This window comes from Pithys albifrons, chromosome 6 (assembly GCF_047495875.1).
Source record: "Pithys albifrons albifrons isolate INPA30051 chromosome 6, PitAlb_v1, whole genome shotgun sequence".
Taxonomy (NCBI): Eukaryota; Metazoa; Chordata; class Aves; order Passeriformes; family Thamnophilidae; genus Pithys; species Pithys albifrons.
In genome coordinates this window covers 28387402-28410366 of record NC_092463.1, presented here as the reverse complement: position 1 = coordinate 28410366, position 22965 = coordinate 28387402, and the positions used below count along the sequence as shown (strand labels likewise).

Here is a 22965-nt window from a genome sequence, read left to right as displayed (position 1 = left end):
GCTTCCATTTCTTCAGATTATTCAGTTAGGTTTAAATCGCCCGGTTCTCCCCTTCGCAGTGCTGAGAGGGGCGAAGCGGGCGCGGCTCGGGAGGAGCGGCCGTCCCGCCCTCGGCAGCGCCTCGCGGAACCTCGCAGGGCTGGGGACAACTTCGCCCCTTCGCGCAGCTTCGAGGAAGGGGCAGATGTTGATAGCTGATAGCTGGCTTGTATTTCCCAAGATATCTGGATTAAAGACACCTGACATGAGGTGTTGGTGAACCGTGGGAGGAGGGGATATCGAGCGGTGCGAGGGCAGCGCCGGGAAGACAAACCGCAAAGGCGCTTCGCCGGGCACGGGAAGGTCCTCACGCCTCCACTGCCCGTCCGGAGCGGCCGAGTTACCGGGGAGGGAGGCGAATTACCGGACCCGACAGCTTTGGGAAGCGCTGGGCCGCTGTTCCCGGCGGGAGGAGCCGGCGGGGGCGGGTCAGCAGCACCTGCCGGGCCCGGCGGCGGGGCTGCCCAGCCCCGTGCCCGCTCCCTCCTTCCCTCCCGCCCCGACCACCCTCGCCCGCCCCAATGCTCATGCGCCCGCCGAGGTTTAAAGCGGGCGAGGCGGCCGCCGGTGGTACCGCTCGGCCGAGGTGCGGGGCAGCGTGCGGGGCACGGCATCCCGCGGGGCGGTGATACGGCCGGCGCGCTGCTCTCCGCTGCTCTCCTCAGTTCAGCTCAGCTCAGGTCTGGGCTTCCCGCGGTGCGGGCGCGCCCCGCCGCCATGTGGCTCCCCCTGCTCCTCGGTGGGTACCGCGGCGAGGGGCAGGGGGCCGGCGGGGCTGGCGCAGAGCAGCGCCCCAACCCATTCCCTGTCTGTTCGCAGGCGCCTTCCTGCTCTCCAGCCCTGTGCGCGGGAGTGACAGCTCAGGTGAGTTGGCCGTTCTCCTCCCTCCACGTCCCGTGGGCGTTGTTTCCCCTCGGACCGTCTCTGCTCGGCTCGGCCCGCCCCGCCGGGAGGTGGCTGCTCCCGGGGGCGCTTGGCCGCGGTACCGGCCCGGCCCGGCTCGGCTCGGCTCGGCCGCCTTTCGCCGCCGGGAGCTCCTGGCGAGCGGGGCGTGGCCGCCGGGCAGGTTTGCGCAGAGCCGACCTGGGGGAAGCTGCAGAGGGGCACAGAGAATGTCTGGGAACGCTTCCAAATGAGGGTGAAAATTCCTGTCTGGCACAGGCTGAAGCAGCGCCGTGGTGACAGGTGTCCCCATTGAGGGGAGTGCCGATAGCAAGAATGAGTGGGAGCGTGTTTTGTGTGTTATAAAGGCACTCGTACAGTGCTTGGAAGATTGAGGATTTCTGGCATATTTTAGACCATAGAATTAATTAAAAACATTTTAAACCTGCCCTGCCCTTATTTCAACCTGAAAAGCAAAAGAACATACTTAGGATGCCTAGCAGGGGCTGCCTGTTGTACCATGCTTTATTGGACTGCCTCCCTGCTGCTGGAGAGCAGGCTCTCCTGGAGCCAGAATCAATCCATGGGAACCAGGACCCATAGGAAGCAGTTGAAGAAATAATGTGGCAGAAGGATGCAAGCAGTTTGTCTGCCCCTGCCAGTGGAGCCTTTCACCAAGGGAGGACAGGAGCCTCCAGAAGAATGTGCTTCCAGACGCAGGCCTGGCCTGCAGAAGGTGAGTGACCTCAAGCTTTTCTGAATGATTGTTCATGATTTCACAGCTATTAGGAAGCAAGATTTGCTGCTCATTTTGTGTTCAATCAAAGAGTTGGAAAATTCTTTTGGACTAAACTGATAAAAGCTATATATGACAGGAGTGCTATGGCTAAAATGGAAAAAAAATGCACAGCAATAGAAAACCTACTCCAACCCCAGTTGTTTTCCCTTTTTTATTTTACAGGTTCATTATAGATGAAGTGTTGACAGTCTGGCAGGAGACAAAGGAACAGTTTTCTGTGATGCTTCCTCCAGGGTTAGAGAAGCCACTGTAACCTGAAGGTATCTGGAATCAGCTAAAATAGCATTAAGGGTATATTGTCAAAATGGAATATTGGTACCAGGATGAGACTATACTATAAAATGTGAACAGCTTCTGTAAGATATTGTTTTTTACCATTACTTTGAGCCTAAATTCAGCAGCATTTTTTATTGTTGATCTAGAAGATTGCAGGACCTTTTATAGAAGTGTTTATGTAATGTTCTTCAAAGTAATGAAAGAACATTAATTTCCTCAAAAATCTACTGTATTTAGGCTCATAATGTTTGTGAAGATCTCAGAGGTTCTTAAAACTTCCTTTATACTCCCACTGGAATGTATTCAAATACTGTCAAGTTCAACAGTTCTGCTTACCATAGGTGAGACTGTGCAGGTGGGTGAATGTTGGCATGTGATGGTAACAGCCTTAAGTTGATCAGAAAAGAGCAAGTCTCAGATGGAAATGAATGATATATCCCTGACCAAATTTCCTTAAATCCCATTGTCCTTGTCCAGATCAGGATATGTATTTAAGTTTACATGAATTAGTATGATGTCTTTGAATACGATTTCCAAAATATGAACAAGAGTACATTTGCTAGTGTGTCTGGCTTTTTCCAGGTACATATAAGGTATGTGGGAGTATTTCCTGCATAAGACAGAAAAAGCAGGAATGTTTGAAGCCTCAAGATAAAAAGGGACCTAAAATCTTCTTGTTTTGAAAAGAATACCAAATACTAAAAGGAAAAGAAAGCATAATATTTTACAACTTATATGGCTGTCTTACTTGTAGGAACCCCTATTATTTATTTCATAATAATGTACATAAGAATTTTATTTTCTTTTGCATGTGCAAACTCTGTTTTCCCAAAGCAATGCATGGAAACTTCACGATTAGAAAAGCTCAGATTTTGGCTATGGATTTTATTTTTCTAGAATAATTTAAAGCAGTGACTCCTGCCAAAAATCAAATGAGAACTTTTATAAATTGGCATAAGAAACAGCAACTCATGGTAACATCAGAGTACATGGAAGAGACACCAAAAAGATGGAAACTGATGGAACGGTTGAAAACAGGTTGTTTTAGGAGAGAAGTGAGTCTTTGCTTTTTTTTTTTTCCCTTTTTCAGGTCAACAATGATGGAAGACATTCATCCCTACCTTTAAATATGGCTAAAAGCAGGAAGAATAAGCGTTTCTTTTCTCTCTACTTTGTTTTTATAGGGTATCTTGATGCAGTGTGTTTCTGTAAAGCTTGAAAGGGGTGTGTCTTGACAGGACTGTATGGTGGTCATTTTATTATGCTTCTGAAGAGCATAAGTCTCTAGTCTTTAACAGAGTCCAGAATGGGTAGGAGTCTAGGACTGAGTCCTTTAAAGGACATCAGTTACACAAATTGCAAGGTTTTATTTCCTTCTTCCAAAAATACTTGCATTTAAAGTATTGTATTACATAAATATCTAGAGAAATGCCTTCATTGCTACTGCTCTTGCATTCTTGACTTACAGCAATTAAAACATGGGTTTTATCTTGGTTACTTTATATATATATATATATGAAATTTGTGAGAATAATTAGTAGGTAAGCTAGCAAAGAACTATTTTGTAATTTCTGGTATTCGGACCTTATGAATACATTTTCCTGTTTGTGATAGAATGCTTGTAGTTTTATGGGTTGGATGGTTGATGGTGCATTAACAAACAGGCAATCAAACAATCCACTGCAGAGCTGATATCATAAGTCTTAGTTACGGTAGCAAAAAAAAAAGTCTTTCATTTTGATACTGCACCTAACATTTCTAATATGTCTCGGTTAGAGTTACAGCTTATAGAAAACTGTATCTACCTCCATAAAAATTAATTACCCCAAAATGACATTGTTGCTTTTTAATGAACAGCATCAGGGGCTTCAAAGCGTGTGTTTTTACCTCTGTGCTGATTCAACTGACATACTGCAGCTAGGGGCTTTAGCAGCTTGTATGTCAGCTTTTCAGTTCACACAGCAGCAACGTGCACCGTTCCCCTGACATCCTGCCCCTCATGCATAGACAAGGATTGTGACACTCTTTAGGTTACCAGTACATTAAAATCTCATGGCTGGTCTACAGTGGATTTCTGTTTTCATTGCCAGGTAAAACACAGAAAGATTATTTTTCCCCCTTGTCTTCTGTGTGATGCAAAATATTAGTCTTCCACATGATGGTAATTAGTAAGTACTTGGTGATGAGGGAAAAACAGATCTCCAAGTGATAAAAGTTTGTTAACTAGACATGTCTAATTACTGTCTTTGTATGTGCAGCCAGCCAAGGAATTCAGTCAAGTATAGTACATTAGAAATGACAGGAATTAAAACTTCCTGTGGTGTCTTGTACTTTTAGAGGCTGGAAAAATGTTGCAGGATGCGTGACACAATCAGAGCTGTGAAAGTAGAGATTACCAATGGTGTTTTTTGTAGTGACTCCTCAAAGGAGTTTTAGCCTTACAGGTGTTGTTTGATTCTGGTGCTCTTGCTGGTTGTCATTTGGCTATTACTTGATCAATGCCCCGTAATTACCAAAAACACCTGTAGAACTTTAATGGAAGGATTAGAGGACTCAAAACTGCCAAGCAAATCAACTTCTTCTAGCATAACACCAATAATATAACACTTTTAACAATGAAATTATGGAGCTTCTAGGTATAAATAATGGTGATACTGCTTGGATTCTCTGTCTTTTGTTTTTAAAGCAAATATATAAGCCTGCACACAGAGAGGATGTGAGTATGTGAGACTAAATACTAAAAGAAATTTCTTTATTTCCTAGAATAATTGAGAATCAGATTAAATCACTTAACAATTTCTTGTTAGATAGGTAACTTTTATTATCTTGAGAAGGGAAAAATGAATAAATGCTTACTGTTTTCTTTTTTTTTTTTTTATTCTGGACTATATAGACAGATTTAGCATATATAAATCCTGTCTTTGTGCCAATAAATAGCAGCAGTGATTTTTCAGGAGGGTGTCATTAATGCTATACTGAAACTACTTTAAACTACCTAATGGGCATTATATATATTTAATACTAAAAGTATGTGTTTGGTTGATAAACATAGGTGTTTGTTTATGCAGCCAGAATGAACAGGCACGATTCCCTGCACATCTCTGGCTGCAACTGTTCTGCTTTTCAGTTCCAAAGTCAGTGAGATTAGCAGGAGGTATGAACCCTTCCTTCCCTTGATGAAGAACTGTGTATGCTCATAATACTTTCAAATACAAGCAGCATGTGTTTAGATCAGTAAACAGCCTAGGGCAAGGGTGAAAATAGTGAGCAGGGAAGCAGGTGAGAGACAGCTCACTAATCCCTGAAACATACTGTCCTGGGGATATAATGCTATGGTGTATGCACTGATACATTGCCCAGCCTGTGACAGATTTCAATGTAATATTGGGAAAAAGTAATATTCCAAATGCATATAGAAAAGGTTCTTGCACCTTCTAGCACTCAGCAAGGGGAAGATGTGTCCTTAGGAAGTTTAGAATAAACAGCCAGTCATGGGTTGGACTTATAATACTGATCTAAGACAAAGCCCTAATTTGCTGTGCTGCCAGACCAGCTGAATGTGCTGTCTTGTGTAGTAAAGGACTATTCAAGATGAAAGACCTCTACATTTTCAAAAGGAAAAGCTTGTTTGCCAATCAAATTTGTATACTTATGTAAACATGTGTCTGCATACCTACACTGCTCACAGGCAAGAGTAGTGAAAGTTTAATGATGATAACCTGAGGAGCAAGTTCTAAGAAAAAAAAAAAAGCAGAGTTCTATGTAAAAATTGTGTGTGCCTCAGTTGAATAAACTTTTGTCTCACTGTGTGATTCTGACAGTCCTTTGCATAATGATAATGATGTAAACTTCATTGTAATGAATTGATATCAATGTTCTAGATGCTACTGTACTACTGGAGCAAGGAGATTCTTCTTTTTTCTTTTTTCTTTTTTTTTTACACTGGTCTCAATAGGATTTATTGCAGAGGCTAAGGGAAATGCTGCTGTCAACCTGCTTCATGAATGCCACTGAAGAGAAAATTCAGAATTTCCCAAGTGGTTCATAGATGTCTTATGGTTAGAGATTACTGTGGGGATGTCAGTCAGAGTCACTTAATTTCTCCTGCGGAGAGTGCCACCTCTGTCAGTGGCCCACCAGCCTTTGAAGGTGTTCCCCTCACCCTTCTGTCTCTGCAGTAAACATACAAATGTGAAATGGTTTTCCTCGCGTAATGTTCCTTGGATGTTATTTTAATGGGATTTTGCTCATGTTTTTTGTTTTTTAACCTTTCCACCTTTTTCTGTCACTTCTTTCCCCATAAATAATTTCAAACTCTGTTCTTCCTTGTCATAACTGTACATTTGTAAGCTCCAAAGACCTCTTTACAGGCACTGTACCTAATTTCAAATTCAGACATCATTGCTTTAAGCTTCGAAACTGTAGAGAGTTTTAAAAAGAAATCCCAACAACAGACCCTTAGATTTTCAGGTCAAAAGTTGTTCTTTTCTCTTTAGCTTCCACTGCTATCACGTGCTTTACAAGAGGACTTGACCTTAGAAAGGGGACAGAAGATGTCCTTTGCCCAGCAAACTGTCCTCTATGGCAATTTTATGTCTTTGGGGATGGAATTTATGCTTCTCTCTCCAGTATCTGTGGAGCTGCCATACACAGGTAAGTCAAATCATTGCTAATCATTGTATTAAGGGAGTTTCCATAGTCTATAGTCTTGCAATGCTTTTAAATCTCGATCTTTTAGTGCCATCATGATAAAGATCTCTCTGGACTTTGTGAATCCTATTAACTCAATGAGAATGTCATTGGAACTAGAGAGGAAAAGAGGAAAAAAGAATGTCTGGACAGTTTGCAAGTTTGCTGAGTTTTGTTTAAGTGTTTTTGAAAACCACTTTGTTAACTTTTGCTGAAATGGCACAGCAGCAGATGAACTTTCACTGTAAAATGATTTATGTGTCATTAGTAGATATGGAAGAATACAGTATAAATAGTCACTAATTGGAGAATAAAAGTAGATTTCTGACTTTCTTAAAAGCTTAAGTCAAACAAGAGTTTAAAAGAAATGAAAGTTCAATTTCTGGGTTTTTTTAATCCTCCAGAAACAAACACTTTTAGCATATATTGATGTGATGCTAAAGCTATCAGACTATTTTTTTATTTAAAAAACCCCACAACTATAAACTGAAATTTTTACAAAAAAATAAATTACTAGAAGATAAAGGAAGAAAGTCATAGGGGGTTTGAGTTATTATTCATTGCTTGACACTTTAAATGTTACAAAAACATCCTAAGCTCTTTAAATAATATTTAGGGTGCTGTAATTACTATCCAGAGTCTCATTTAAAGTGTCAGTTAAAATTCTATAACTTTTAGCAAGACTTCTAAAATTCAGGTTACTTGTCTAGTATTTAAACTCCAAAGTAAACTAAAATGAACAATTTTTATATATATATATTTGATTTAAGAAGGAGCTTTGAGTAGAAACTCTCTAGAGTTTCTCAAATGCTGTAAAGGAGACTAAGGGCTAAGGTACTATAGGAGGAGATAGAAAGAACTTTGGATGTGTGTATTTGCGTTTAGAGCTTTAGAGTTTTTCTCAAATATAATTACATGTCTCCATGTGTATTTTATTGCTAGACAGGCTTCCTTTTCATCCTTCTTTAAAAAAAAAAAAGAAAATCTCCATTCAGTGTGCTTTAAGCATCGAGTGTTTAAAAAAAATAGAACTTCAGTTCTTCACTTTTCCTAGTTTAAGTATATAAAAAAAGTTTGTGAAAGAATGTCTGGATCAAAAGCACGTTGTGCTTTTTTGTTTATTTTGCATTAAGGTTTTGGTTTTTTGTTTCTTTTTTTTTTAACTGAGGAAAACAGATTTCTTTCCATTGTCAGTTTTTCTAAGGCAATGTTTGCATTTAGTGATGTAGCCATTTATTTTAACATTCCATTTCTTTACTGGTTGCCAAAGATATGTTTACTTGAAGAGAAAAAAGCTCTTTCTGTCAAGGCCTTTTTCTGAAGAGATTAAAGCCTTGAACATTTTGAAAAGACACAGAAGTTTCTAACCAATTCAACTAGGCAGCATTCTTGAGCCTCCCCTGCCAGTGGTGTCCGTGGCTGACTGTAGAGGTCTCACTATGGAAGCTGCTGGCACTTGGTCCCATCACAGCTGGGGAGTACTGTTACAAAAGAAAGAGGTACAAAAAATGGAAGATACAGTTTTCTTTTAATGATTTGCATAGTCTTCATCTAGATAATAAAGCGTAGGCATTTATATATCTTTTAGTTCTTTACTGAAGTCTATACCTTATAAACTGTGTGCTATTATTCTCCAGCCCAGAAGCATGAGACTACAGAAAAATCCAAATTTGGCATAGTAAGAAACAACATAAATTGTGCTACTTGTGAAATATGTAGGCGTTTGTAAAACCTGATTTTAGCAATCTGCCTCTGCAGATATCTGGAGAGCTCTAATAGCAGTGAAAGGAGTAAAATATACTCACCTTCTAATCCGTGTCTTCCAGAATGGATGTAAATTAACATAGCTCAAGTCTTCTGAATATGATAGACTGTAGTAAAGTGTTTTGAAAAGGCAGAAAAATGGTGAAAAATTATGTTTAGGAGAACTGCTGTTTTTTGAAGACACCCTCCAACTTAAAGGCAATTAGTCATGTTGTCCTTTCGTACTGAGAGCAGATTTTGCTACATGAGAATGTTTTGTTGTCTTTGCTGCAACTGTTAGCAGCCACAAATGTTGGCCCTGGTCAAAAAGGGTTGATGAATGGAGGAGATGCAATAGCTGTTCAGTTCTCATCTGATTCCAGTGAAGGCTGCAATATCCAACAAAAACTTTATCACTCTGTCTTGCAATGTCTAAACTTCATACTGATGTGAAAGTAACATCAAGAAGATATTCCTAATAGATAGCCACCTTAGTTTGCTGCTATTGTGATGTAAGAAGATATGCACTTTGAGGATTTTGTAAACTTCTTCCAAATAAGCGAAACAACACTGAGTTTAAAATTAGACATACCCTCCATTTCTTTACATGGTGAGTGCAACAGAGCTCTATACCTTCTGGTACTGTTGAGTACTAGCCCTGTGCCACCTACACTGGCTGCTGCTGTTATCTAAAGAAAAGCAGTTAGACAACTACCCACCATTTCAAGAAGCATCAGTCTTGGGAGCAGAGCTTATTGATTGTTTGGGGTTTTTTTAAAACTGAAAATAATTCTGGGAGAATGGGTCTGTCCCCTCTTCCCCATACACTTCAGTATACTGGGTCCATACTGAGTCTGGTTCCTTAATTTTAAATAAATGAAATAACGCTTATTCCTATGAGTAGTCCCATTACCATAAGGCAGTTATTAACACAAGAAAATACTATGCAATGCATGAAAAGAATTTAGCAGAATTCAGCTACAAGTAATTCTGTGTACTGCAGATGAATAAGCTTTCTGCCTGTTTTAGTTTGTTATATTTGGCATTTTCTCTCATCTTATGTATAACTACTCTCAGGAAACAGAATATTTATTTAATATTGTTCTTTTTCTGGGCAGAAGAATAAAACATTTATTCATCAAGGGAAGAATGGAGAACCTCCTACTAGACCAATGCTATGTAGGCATGGAAAACTGAGTTAAATCTACCATTGAGTGATTAATTGGATTAATAATAAGAAGGTCAAATGAAGGACTAGGTTCTGAGCTTGTATAGTTCTGTTCTAGTGCCAATTCCACTAAATAAAGGCCTAGCCCAATGTGGTAATATTTAGATGTTAAATAGGCATGTAAGTTTTTTCATAACTTTCCTAACTAGTCACAGGGTGAAACCATTTCTAATTAAGGATATCGCTGGTCACAAAGTGCCCATAAACACAAATGGCACCTGAGCTGCCCTAGTGTTTGCTAGAAGAATATTGACAAAAATGTTGTCTGGCCAGAGGGATTTCTGAGCAGCTGTAGATCCCTTGGGAAATTTTGGTATGGTGCCTGTCTGTGCTGCTCAACTTCTTTCCTGCCAAAAACCATAGGAGTGCAGAGAGGACAGAAAGAACACAATGCAGGAGGCCAGAGGATCCTGGCAAGAAACCCTGAGCAGTTCCATACTGGTGACTGATGGCAATCAGGCAGCAGCAGGAGACTGTAGTTTGGGGAAGAGAAGGATGCTTCTTGGAGTGAAGAAGAAAGGTGGATTATATGGAAGGAGTCTGCAGATGATGGTAGTAGGAAGGAAAAATGGGAATTCAGGTACTTTAGCTGTCTTGACTAAAGTCCCTGTGAAGAAACTGACTGTGGTTACATCTGTAAGGCTCATCTCCCATGACTGGAAGAGTCTGTGTTCTAGGTGTCAGTTTTGATGTGCAGACCTCTTGGAAAATGCATTCAAAATTCAGCAAAGCCCTGTATCTCTTTGTCTGAGAGTGCAAATAAACAGCTCTTGCACTTTACTTTGAGGAGGTGCCTGAGGCTCATAAAAATCTTCAATTTCATCTGGTGATTTACCTCAATTCAGTTCATATTTTTAAGTATGTTTTGGCTGAAATTCCTGTATTTCATTAGACCTTTCTATATGTTCTGCTGCCCTTGGCCAGTATACTTACTTTCATGAGCTATTGTGCAATGAGGCACTGGATTGCTGCCTTATGTATCTGCTTTTCCATTTAATTTGTGTCCATTACTGAGCAAAAAGTACTGTTTAAAGTGTAAAGTGTGATTTGTTATTAACAATGAATCTAGGCAAGAGAACAGATTTCAGTTTTTATATGAAGTTGCTGTCAAGCAGCACTGGCAGTAGCATGAAAAGTAGTAAGTAAGGAAGTGTAAGCTGTTCCTGGAAAATCTGCAGAGTTCCAGTTTAATCAAAACCACCATGGCATGCAAGTCCATCACACAGCAGAAAAACATAGCAGCCAAAATCAAAGCCAATTATAATGACATAAGTCATTCTGGGGAAGTGCATAAGCACTTCTTCACTCTTTAAAAACCACTGCAGAGCTACACAGGATCAATCTCACTTTTAAAGTCACTCATAAATGATTGCAGAAAGGAAGTTGCCGATCTGATTCAGAATATAAAGGTAGACTGACAATATATGGTTTATTCCCCATCAGCATATATAATGCACTTTGAGTAGACTTGCTTGAAGAAACAACCCAGGTAAAACTGATGAGATTGTAAAAGGTGGATTAAACTGTTAACTCACCTACAGAACAAAACGGCAAGAAAAGAGGAATAACTTCCATAAAGCTACAGCTTATGGAACTGTTATATATTCACATCTAACATCAGCCCCTACTTGCATTAAAAATAGCAGAGCTGTTGTATGTGGAAATATTGTATCTCCAGAAGGCAGTATGGAACTTCAACTTGTGTTCAAATGTAGAATCAAATGTTTTCAACCAATAGATAAGGAGCAAATGAATCTACTCCAGTCTCAGTGTGAAGCTTTCAGTTTCAAGGGAGACCAGGTATATTATTATTTTCCTCCCAGAATTATTAATTACACTTAATTATTAATTGTTGCAATTAAAATGTAAAGATCAATAGACAGAATGAAACTATGCAGACAACACTGGTCATCACACCATGCCTGAAATGTTCTCCTGAGTTCAGTTCAGACAGTACTCAAAGTTGTAAGCCCACAGAGGGGAAGAGGTACTAAACTTTTCTTAGGAGCTGACTTGGATGTCCATCAGGTTTGTTGATGTAAGCCCAGAGTAGCTTCACTAAAATTGTATGTACAAACTTAAATAGAAACTGTTCCAATGAAACACATGTTTTTATTTCTGACACCTTTCCTTATCCATTGAGACAGAAACACTAGTGAATTCTTGAATGCCAAAGAGAACCAGGTACTAGGGAAGAAAATTGGACTGAAATATTCTAAATACATTTTTATGTTATTTTTCTCAAAGATAATTTTGACTTACCGATTTTTCCTGTCATTTAAAACAGACCAGTTAAAGGCTCTGGTCTGATTTTTCTCTCACTCTTTTTTTAAAGAACTATAAAGTGCTGATTGTATTTGCCAACTTTATAATCTGATTTTAAATTCATTCAAGGTAACTTTACTAAAGCTCCTTTGTCTACATACTCTACACAGTATTCCTAGATGAGAAAATATCTCTATAGTGTGAAACTGTTATCATGATCTTCCAAGCTACAAGAATTAAGTATATATAACCACAGCTGAATTTAGAAATACAAGTCACATCCATAAAGGAGGAATGTCTTTTAACAGCAATCCACATAGAAGTCTATGTGGAGGTTGCCTTTGCCACAGATACCCAGAGCTCATATTATCAGAAACATACACAAAGTTTTCTAAACTCTGGTCCTGATTATTCTACTTTTCACAATGTTTTAAATTGTATTAGGCTGGGACCTCTTTTCAAGCAGGAAGCCAAACAGAAGTAAAAAGTAAATAGAAGGGAGCACATTGCTGTGTTAAATAGTCTTGAAATGACTGCTTGTCTCCCACAGCACTGTACCTGACCAAGTACTGCAAAGAATCAAGCTTTTACTCCCTCTGAGAGAAGCTCAGCCTTGACTTTTGGCCTCTAAAAACCTGAAATGTTCTGGTTGTCACTTAGGATCCCCCTTCTGCATTAGTCTAAACACTGCCAGAATTTTAGGCATTCCTGACCTTTTTGTTTGGTTTTTTTTTAATAAGCCTGTGTGATTTTTTTTTTTAATAAGTCTGTATGAATTTCTTTCAAGTCTTTTCAGCAAATTACAGCTTGTTTTAGCCTAAACACAACTACCTGCATATATGGCATCTTTTTCAGAAGGCTGGTGTACAGTATTTTAATGACAGTATAACTGTATTGCATTTTCTTGTGATTAAAATGTCTGATTCATACCAACTCTTTTTGTATCTCAGGGGGGTGATCACCAATGCAGGAGGAGCTGTAAGGGTACAGACTCTACCAGGACAGGAAAACTACCCTGCTGTAAATGCCAATGGGATCCAGTCTCAGGTGCTCTCTAGATGGGCTTCATCTTTCTCAGTGACTTGTAGGTGCATCACACTTACTATTTTGCAAACTGTATCTGAAATATTGATAGAACTGTAGGAAACTTCTTCAGTGCTCCGTGCAGAAACAAATGTGATTGCTGATGTGTAGTACCTAAAGTTTTCACTTCTAATTCATTATTTTACCTTCATTTTATGACAGCTTCCTAAAGAAGAACTATTCCAGCCAGACTAGGTAGTCTGTAGCAGAAGCTGATCCATAAAAATGGATCCATTATTTAGAATATAATGACTTGATAGCATGCAGTTGACAGTTCCATGACAGTTTAAGCTGATCAAAGTCAGTGCTTCAATCCTGACAGTACAGTCTGGTCCTCCTACTACTTCCAGTCATATAGTTTTGTTCCTTCTCTTCCCCTGCCTGCAATGGTGCTGGCATTAGCACTTGTCAGGCCTTTCCAACACCTTGTGCAGTGTTCTCCAAAAAGTATCAATGATGTCAATTTATATGTGTGGGCATTAAGCTGCACTGTGACACAGTGGTTTTTTTTCCCCAGGAGTTTTTATCACATAGTTGAGATAGTGTCCCCAATAGCAAACTAGTTGTCATGCCTTGCTGCTCAGGTGAGGTTAAACTCCCCTCATAAAATCATATGCAGAAGAATATTGGTTGTATATGTTGTTATGGTTTCAAAAATATTAAAGCATATGTGTTCTCTGATATATTCTTTCAAAATTTGTGAAACAGATCTGTCTAACATGTTCTTATTGTTTACACAGCTAAGATTCAGCCTACTGTCTGTAAGACACTAGTAATCCTATAGCGCCCACTGCAAGTTAATAGCTAAGAACTTCGAATCACAGGTGCTTTTGGTAAAGGGTGAAACTGAAATCCAGCTCTCCAGATCAGTCCTTAATCTGCTAGAAATAATGGCTACTATGGCTCAAAATCTCTCAATAAATAAGTATGCTGTAATTACTCATTAGCTGCTGTTGTTTCAAATGCAGAAATTAATTACCTGTAAAACATGTAGTGCAGTACTGGTTTACACCAAAGGTTTGTCTATGCTCCCAGAGTAGCCAGTGGCAGATGATACAGAAAGGTTATTGGAAATATAGTATTCTTCAAGCACTTGTAATTTCAGTTAAATGCACTAACATACATTCTGTAAAATGTATTCTTATTTTAGCAGCTCCCAAGGACACAGCACTTGAAGCAGTCGGACGATCAGTGTCGACAGCACGTCCTTCTACAGGTACGAGATCTCCACAACAAGGGAAGCATCTTGTAGTATGATGTGCTGTTCCATTTGAAAAAGAATATTCCCCAAGGAGCAAAGCAGTCTAGTGCAAGTTTAATAATTAAACTGATTGACAGTTCCTACTGCAGACAGATTGCACTGTAATTTTTGGAGTCTGAGCTTTTTCTGGTTTACCTCAGTCTATTAATCATCTTGTTCTTAAATGATCCGTGCTGTTTTCTTCACTGAAGGTAAAAGACCTAAGAAGACTCTTGATAAAAAAGCAGGAAACAAAGGTAAGAATACACAGATTTACCTTTGCAAAGCAAAATCCTAATATTTATTTGATGTTAACAAGTCCAATTATTTTGGATGTTCACAGACTGTAAAGCTGATGTTGCGTTTCTCATTGATGGAAGTTACAACATTGGCCAGCGCAGGTTTAATTTGCAGAAAAACTTTGTTGGAAAAGTAGCTGTAATGTTGGGAATTGGAACAGAAGGGCCCCACGTTGGAGTTGTACAGGCCAGGTAAGAACAGATCTATACAAAATATAACCAAGTGGTTGATAAGAGAAATCAGTTAATATATTACTTCCTATTTTGTAGAACAATATCACTCAATAATGGTTGATGAATAACAAGAGAAAGCAAACTCTTTTGAGCTGTAGCAGTTTGCTCTATGCTACACTGAGGTGTCCATGTGAGAGGACATGACAAATTTGAACATCTGTGTCTATATTTGATATTTGGGTAGAGAGAGCAGCTGGACTTCTCCCAGCCCCTCTGCTGCTTGCAAAAGAGAGATGGCTCTTCTTAAATACTGTAGAGAGAAGAGTCACAAATGGACATCTACATATAAAAAACAAAAAACTGCTTTTGACAACCTATAGATTACTTCATCTAGTATTTTCAAATTTTAACTGGTCATTTTTTTGTTTAAAGACAGTTCATAGAATCTATATTATGTAAGTTCTCAGAGTGCAGTCTAAAAGTCACTGCAACATCCAGCACATTGGTAGTTTTTTTTGAGCCACAGCTTATTTTGCTAATGTTCAGCAATTGCAGTTTTCCAAAGTGTAACCACTTTAGCTATGGCATCTAGAAAAAGGAAGCACAAAGAACTTGCTTGTTATCAAAATTAACTCATTCCAAGATGAAGCATGTGCCAGATAAACACAAGATTTTTCTATCACATCTTTCTTTCATCATTGAAGTCTGTTCCTCTCCCTGCCTTTAGACAACTGTAGAGTAGATAGATGTCTGAGTCTGATTTAATGACCTAGATTTGCTGTTACAGTCGCTAGAAAGAAAGGCCACATTGGTTGCACAACCCATCTGAACTGCTTTGCATGCCTCTTTTAGGATGGGATCAATTCCCTTCTGAAAAATCCAGGTTCTGTCCACTGTAGACATCAAAAGCCAAGGGAAATGAACTCCACTCTTGCTGTCCTGGGTTTATATACCATAAAGTGAGGACCAATTCATGAAGGAAATAAACAGTTTAGCACCTTGAACATTCAACTCTTCATTAGAAATTAATCTTCATAGGTTAAAATGTAACATTTTAATAGTTAAAAAAAAACCTTGGTGCAAGGGTTCATTCTAGTGATTCTGATGCAGAATTGAGCCATTTATTCATAGCAGCAGCTTGCAGGTGTTTATCATTCTTCCCTTTGCTTGGCAAAAATAACCATTTCTTTTTGTTTTCTGCTGTAAACCAAATGTGAAATCTGGAAACAGCACAGTAAAAATCTTTCATGTTTTATGTGGAGTCAGGAGCTTAAAACTTCTCAAATTAAGTAACTCAAACTGCATTTTGCAGGAATTTTTTATAAAGAAAATACCTCTCATACAAATAGTAGAAAACCTGCCAATTTTTAATTACACAAATGCATTTAGTTTAACATCTAGCATGTCTGGAGTTTTTTCTTTATGCATTTTCAGCTTAAGGTTTTCAGCTGGTTGTTAAGCATAAGAATCAAACTGTTCTTAATTTACCCATTCAGTTAGATAATTCCTCTTGCTAATGATTGTGAGACTTACTAAGCAAGAAGCATACTTCTATTTTAGTAAGTAAAATACAGAGAATAATATGTATTACCAAGAGCAAAATTATTCCAAGTGTGTCTTAGCTTGCTAATGCCACAGCGATATGAAAAGTGAACTACAAACCTTATTACTTTATTCTATTTTTCCACAGTGAACATCCAAAAATTGAATTCTATCTGAAAAACTTCACTGCTGCAAAAGAAGTTTTATTTGCCATAAAGGAACTAGGGTTCAGGGGAGGCAATTCGAATACAGGTGAATTCATACTTCCACTGAAATAGATATTATTTCTTCATTTATTTTATATATGTGTGTGTGTATTGAAGTTCTTATAATTCAGATAGGTAAGAAAGTATCTTAAGTGCCACATTTTTCTTTAACAGATTCAATGTTTTGTACTAGAATGTGGCCGCATCTTAAATTTCATTTCCAGGAGTAAGAGCTGCTTAATGCACATATTATTAGAGTAGGAGTGTAAATATCATTTTCTGTGTTTAAACAGTTATTCACTTTTCACTAGTAACAGAGTGATATCTTGAGACGTATTCATAAAAGGCTTAGTGTTTCTTTCTTGTTGGATGGCTAATTAAAGAGATAGAATAAACATGAAGTTTTTTCATGGAGGAGAGAATTGGAAGGATAAATGTGAGAAATTTCATAGACTAGGATAAAGACAATTTAATAGCAAAAGCCACTCACACAAGCAAAGCAAAACAAGGAATCCGTTCACCATGTCCCGTGGGCAGGCAGGTGTTCAGCCATCCCTTGGAAAGCGGGGCTCCAGCACACGTAACAGTTCTCGCCATCACTCTGAATGTGCCTTCTTCCACCCCGCCCTTTATTTTTATTCCCCAGTTTTATATGCTAAGCATGTCACCATATGGGATGGAATATCCCCGTGGTCAGTTGGGCTCACCTGTCCCAGCTGTGTGCCCCTTGTGTACCTCTTCTCTAGTGGAGTGGTACAAGCAGCAGACAAGGCCTTGGCACTGTGCAAGAGCTGCTCAGGAATAACAAAAACATCCCTGTATTATCAACACCGTTTTCCACAGAAATCCAAAACACAGTCCCCTGCTAGCTACTCTGAAGATAACTATGCCAGCCAAAACCAGCCAAATGAGGAAACTGAGCTCTGAGTACATTGTATTTCACAAGCTAAATTTAGGTAGCTCCTGAACTTTCTTCCTTCCAGTACATTCACCAAGCACTAATATATCTACTTCTGATACAAAACTAGACTCAAGGTAAAAAAAAAAATCAGTGAATTCTTCCTTAATTTTATCTCTGGGTTTTGTTGTTTTGTTTTGTTTTTTGGGGGGTGGTTGGTTTTTAGCTTAGAAGTTGCTCAAGCTTCATTGTTATCAAATTTCCTAGGACACCATTTCAGTTCTACACTGGGTTAGACCTGTAATCATAGCACAAATCCTGCACAATTCCAGATAGGAAACTGGTACCGAAACATATCATCATCGTATGCATTATTTCTTCATATTCTTTTTCTGTTCAAAACAAGGGAAGGCTTTGAAGCACACAGCTCAGAAATTCTTCTCTCTGGAAAATGGAGCACGGAAAGGAATTCCCAAGATCATTGTGGTGTTTCTGGATGGCTGGCCCTCAGATGATCTAGAAGAAGCTGGCATAGTGGCCAGAGAATTTGGAGTCAATGTATTCATTGTAACTGTAGCAAAACCCACAACAGAGGAGCTGGGAATGGTACAAGACATTGGTTTTGTTGACAAAGTAAGAAAAATAACATTATTTGTTTTTCAGTGATGAATATAATTCTAGAGAATTTACACTAAAATACTAATGAACTAATATATGTACATACAATAACTTACATAGATATAAAAATAGTCTCTCAAACCAGTCAATGACATGCCTGATTGTGAGTGACTTAAAAGAATGACACTGGAAGGGTTAAAGAAACACTGGAGGGTTTTTCCCTGCTAAAAGGGACACACAAAGGTAGCACTGTACTCCCAGTTCAGAGTGGTGACCAAATTGTAGTTCCTGGACTTTGTAATTGCATGAATACTCTCAGGGCAGGAAATTCCTCTATCTCAGGTATGGTTAAATATGCCAAAGCAATGAAATGCTGATACAATATATTCCCTCTCCTGAAATGGCAGACAGGGACCCCTGTCTTTCTGTACCTGCTCTGTAGATATTTACTTATTTTCACTACAAAGAGGACAGAATATATGGAAAAGCATATCCTAGCAAGTTTAAGTACAAGACTTTCATCTTTGGTGCAGAGTTTTGGATCCTGTTCTGTTTGAGTTAGAGCAGGAATTCAGACGCAGGCTTGGTCTTGAACACTCCCACAACTAGTCTGGGCAAACTCTTCCAGTGCCTCACCACTGTCACAGTAAAGAATTTCTTCTTAACATCTAATTAATCTGAATCTCCTTTTTTAATTTAAAACCATCCCCACCTTGTAATATCCCTGTCTGTCCCTGTAAAGACACAAAGACAGGACCATTTAGTGGCTGAGACCTGCCCTCTCCCTTTGCATTTTGGTCTTACCCAGATTAGTTTTCAAACCTTGGAGAGCTGATTTTAATTTTAACCCTTTCTTAGTTACCTTGTACTTTACATGCATCTTAATAAAAGCTATGGGAAAAGAAACTTCACTTTGAATGACCTGGAGCTGTGTTTCTACCCAACTCTATGCCTGTGTTTATGATACAAAAATAGAGAACTTTCAATCCTTTGGTATTCAGTATCATGACTTCACATTCATGAAACATGACTAAAATTTTCATTTCACAAATTAGTGAGTTGGAAAGAACCCATGAGGACCACTGAATCCAATTCACTGAGTGAACATCCCATACAGGGGTCAAACCTGCAACCTTGGCATGCTTAGCACCATGCTCTAACCAAATGAATGGCAGTTAAATGCCTCCCTGACATCCGATCCCGTCAGATCTCGGAAGCTAAGCAGGGTCAGCCCCGGATTAGTACTTGGATAGGAGACCTCCTGGGAAACGCCAGGTGCTGTAGGTTCTAGTCCTGAGGACTTCACTGGCACTGTCCAAGCTCGCTTGGCCGTGGCAGATGAACCTCAGGACTTAAACGGTTAGGCCAGTTCTGCGCACGCTGAGCCTCACCTAAAATCCACTGCGCAGGCTGGAAAGGCACACCCATGTGGGGACAGCCCTTCCCAAATCTTCGTTCAGTGAAGCTGAGCCCCACACACTAACCAAATGAGCCAATCTCAGAGCTGTTACAGTTCTTGTGAATAAAGCTAAAGTATTTGAAATGTCCAGAGCGTGGGGGACAGGATTGGCATTATTACTGGATAAAATAATCTTTATTACAGCTTTCACCGATTTCAACTGCAGATATTTGCCCTCAATTTCTTTAAAGACAAGCAAGGAAAAAAAGCCACCTCAAGCTCCCACCGTAAGACTCCACTAACCTGCCTTTGAAAGAAAAATTATAGGTGTCTGCTTATTGTCCATTCAACTGCTCTGTCAGCATTCACCCACTGACTTTGTGTTTTCTAACAGGCTGTCTGTCGAACCAATGGCTTCTTCTCTTACCAAATGCCCACCTGGTTTGGTACTACCAAATACGTAAAGCCTCTTGTCCAAAAGCTCTGTTCCCATGAGCAGATGTTGTGTAGCAAGACGTGCTACAATTCCATCAACATCGCGTTCCTGATTGATGGCTCCAGCAGCGTCGGGGAGAGCAACTTCCGCCTCATGCTTGACTTCATTAGCAACGTGGCCAAGGCGTTTGAGATCTCTGACATCGGCTCCAAGGTGGCAGCTGTGCAGTTCACATACGACCAGCGCACCGAGTTTGGCTTCACAGACCACATCACTAAGGAGAAGGTGCTCTCAGCCATCCGCAGCATTCGCTACATGAGCGGCGGCACTGCCACTGGCGATGCCATCTCTTTCACAACCAGAAATGTGTTCGGGCCAGTGAAAGATGGACCTAACAAAAATTTCCTCATTGTTCTGACTGATGGTCAGTCTTACGATGATGTTAGAGGACCTGCTGCAGCGGCACAAAAAGCAGGTAAATTATGTATTTTTAAAAGCAGCACAAGTTTATCCATCCTGTTTCTGCCCTATTGCAAATGTTAAGATTTAAAAGTTTGCAAAGGATCATACCTGCTTTGAATTCAGTTTTCCATTAGGATGAAAACAACACAACAACCAGTATTATGGAGCCAGGTATGAGTAGATTCACTTATGGCAGCTTAGGGAACAACACACATCCAATCTTATTAGTGAAATTCCATCATCACCTAGGAAAGCAATAAGCAGTTTTGGCCAAAAAGCTCATTGGGCTGAAGATGCTTGAAAACACTAAGCATACACAAAGGAACCAAATTAATTTTCAAAATAAGTTTACACAGTGTCACTTGTGTTTCAAGACTGACATTGTGACTGCTCTGTTCACGTGTGTCACTACAAAAACAACTGAGACACTAGCTCTTACAATACCTCATATTTCCTTCAGGATTGTACCTGAGACAAATCTTCTAAATTCTGATATTTAGTGGCTATATCTAATTATCTTGGACAGACTGCAGATACTGAAACACATTTTTCAATCCAGAATAATTAACAAATGTAGAAATGGCTGCTTTTCTTGTATCTATAGGCAAAATGGTCTAAACTAGTTTGTGGGTTTTTTCCTTTTGTAGGAATAACAGTCTTCTCTGTTGGGGTTGCCTGGGCACCTCTGGATGATTTGAAAGACATGGCTTCTCAACCAAGAGAGTCTCATACTTTCTTCACCAGGGAGTTCACAGGATTGGAGCAGATGGTTCCTGATATTATTAGAAGCATCTGTAAAGATTTTTTGGACTCTAAACAATAAAGCAAAAATCTGGTGTTCACTATTACTACTTTGAAACTAAAAATCATGAAATTGAAATGGTCCCTCTAAAGTATAGGTGTTTTATTCTTATATATACTATCATGATACATTGGAAGAAGAAGGGCTACTTCTTGTTTCTATAATCAGTCAAGGATTCTTGTGAGCTTGTTAGAAGTTGTACTTGATACTGAAGTGCAGAATTTGGCCAACAACTAATATTATCAATAGTATCCCAAAGTTTAAAGCTATGCATATCATGCACTTAAGGATAACAGATATCCAGAGGAAATAATACAGATCTGATTTTCTGCCACTTGCTAAATATCTTCTTATGAGCTAAAAATATTATAAAGACAAGGTACTATGTTGTATGAGGCTTCTGTAGCTTACTATTCTGTATCTTTACAAGGGGTTCTGCTGGTAACATGAAGTACTTTCAGCGCTCTGGTTGCAAAACATCCACTATTGCCAGGCAGTTTAAGAAAAGATATGACAGATTGAAGCTAAACAGTTTATTTTTACTACTTGGAGTTTTGCTGTTGTGAATGATACTGCCATCTGGGTGGCAAAATTTACATCAAAAGTAATTTAACTTCTGCACACAGATTTCCATGATTCTATTTGGTTGGTTCTTTTGGCACATATTTGGAAAGGTATTTAAGGCACAGTAGTTCTTTGAGGATCTGGATCCTAACATATTAGCAGCTCCTACTGCTCCCTGCACCACTGAAGTCAAGAGTGATATTCCAAATATAACTGACAACCGGATATTTCCTGTCTACTGCCTTGCACTGTCTTGATTTAAAAAGTTGTTATTGGCTAGACAGTTAAAGACAGAAATTTTGGGCCAAGAGATTAAATTAGACCACACAATGAGGACTGAAAGCATTCAAATTCAAATCCAAAGGTATCCCAAACATTAAAACCTAGCTGATTTATATCAGATTACATGGTTAGAAAAGAGTAGACAGACACATGAACTGGGATTTAGTAGTTCACAGAATAACAACCTCATAATGGTAGTAAAAACATCTTCATAGATGTGTAAGGTTTTCTGAAGATGAAAGAATAATCTTCTTAAAAAAAAGGCTTTAAGTCTTTTACATACCTAGTAATGTTGATATATTTGTACACACACATGGTTAAAATGATGCAATATTCACAGTGTTATTCCAGATTCCTGAATAACATACCTCAAGTAGTCTTTAAAAAATAAGGGGGTTTTGCAAGTAAAACGTGTATTAGAAAACAAGACAGCAATTATCCCTTTTTCCTCTCCCCCCTTTTAATTGTAAAATTTCTAGGAGTTCAGGAGTGGCACAGAAGAGACTGTATTCATCAGGCTTTTGCTATGCATTTTTTTAATAAATTATAATTGGCTATATATTACTTTAAACATGAATGACAAAGATGCCTTGTATTTTTCTAGTAATTGTTATCCTTAATTTAGTTATGTGTTTATAGATAAGAGTATTCAGCTTTTGCTGTATAAATTCATATGCTGTATCAACTTTGTGCAAATATTTCATGCATTTAGTTTATAAACTTTTGATAGAAATACATACTGCAAGAAAACTGGAACTGCTGCTGTTTTTGTACCCCATAATAGTCTTTTCATGACAAACCTCATGTAGTGCAGCTTGAGTAACTTCATTTGTGATGCTTTCTAACTGTCTGCATTATGTTAAATCCCAAATCATCCTCAAATAGCAGGGGCACTATTTATACACGTATTTTGAATGAGTCAATGTCAAAGTTTTAGTTATTGTTCATCGTAGGTACAATGCTAGTTAAATCTTCTGAATAGAAACTGTATGCTAGCTAATAGAAGCATATTTTCCCTCCTACTTTGTCTTTACTATTG

The 22965-nt window shown here is 39.0% G+C and overlaps 1 protein-coding gene across 1 annotated transcript; it reads left to right on the top strand.

The window, feature by feature from the left end:
- The first annotated feature begins 537 nt into the window (after positions 1 to 537).
- Positions 538 to 22765, top strand: COCH (cochlin). Its single transcript, XM_071557994.1, has 11 exons — positions 538 to 778; positions 859 to 903; positions 6493 to 6649; positions 12872 to 13005; positions 14155 to 14220; positions 14457 to 14501; positions 14588 to 14735; positions 16408 to 16511; positions 17770 to 17996; positions 19775 to 20291; positions 20926 to 22765. Exons 1-11 carry the CDS (start codon positions 757 to 759, stop codon positions 21099 to 21101), a joined length of 1641 nt encoding a protein of 546 aa, XP_071414095.1. The 5' UTR covers positions 538 to 756; the 3' UTR covers positions 21102 to 22765.
- Positions 22766 to 22965: the final 200 nt, after the last annotated feature.

Bases quoted from the DNA above. Each gene is read 5' to 3' on its own strand.
- COCH (XM_071557994.1), top strand. From the start codon at position 757: ATGTGGCTCCCCCTGCTCCTCG. The intron at 779-858 runs GTGGGTACCGCG...GTCTGTTCGCAG, and splicing joins GTGGCTCCCCCTGCTCCTCG to GCGCCTTCCTGCTCTCCAGC. The intron at 17,997-19,774 runs GTAAGAAAAATA...GTTTTCTAACAG, and splicing joins ACATTGGTTTTGTTGACAAA to GCTGTCTGTCGAACCAATGG.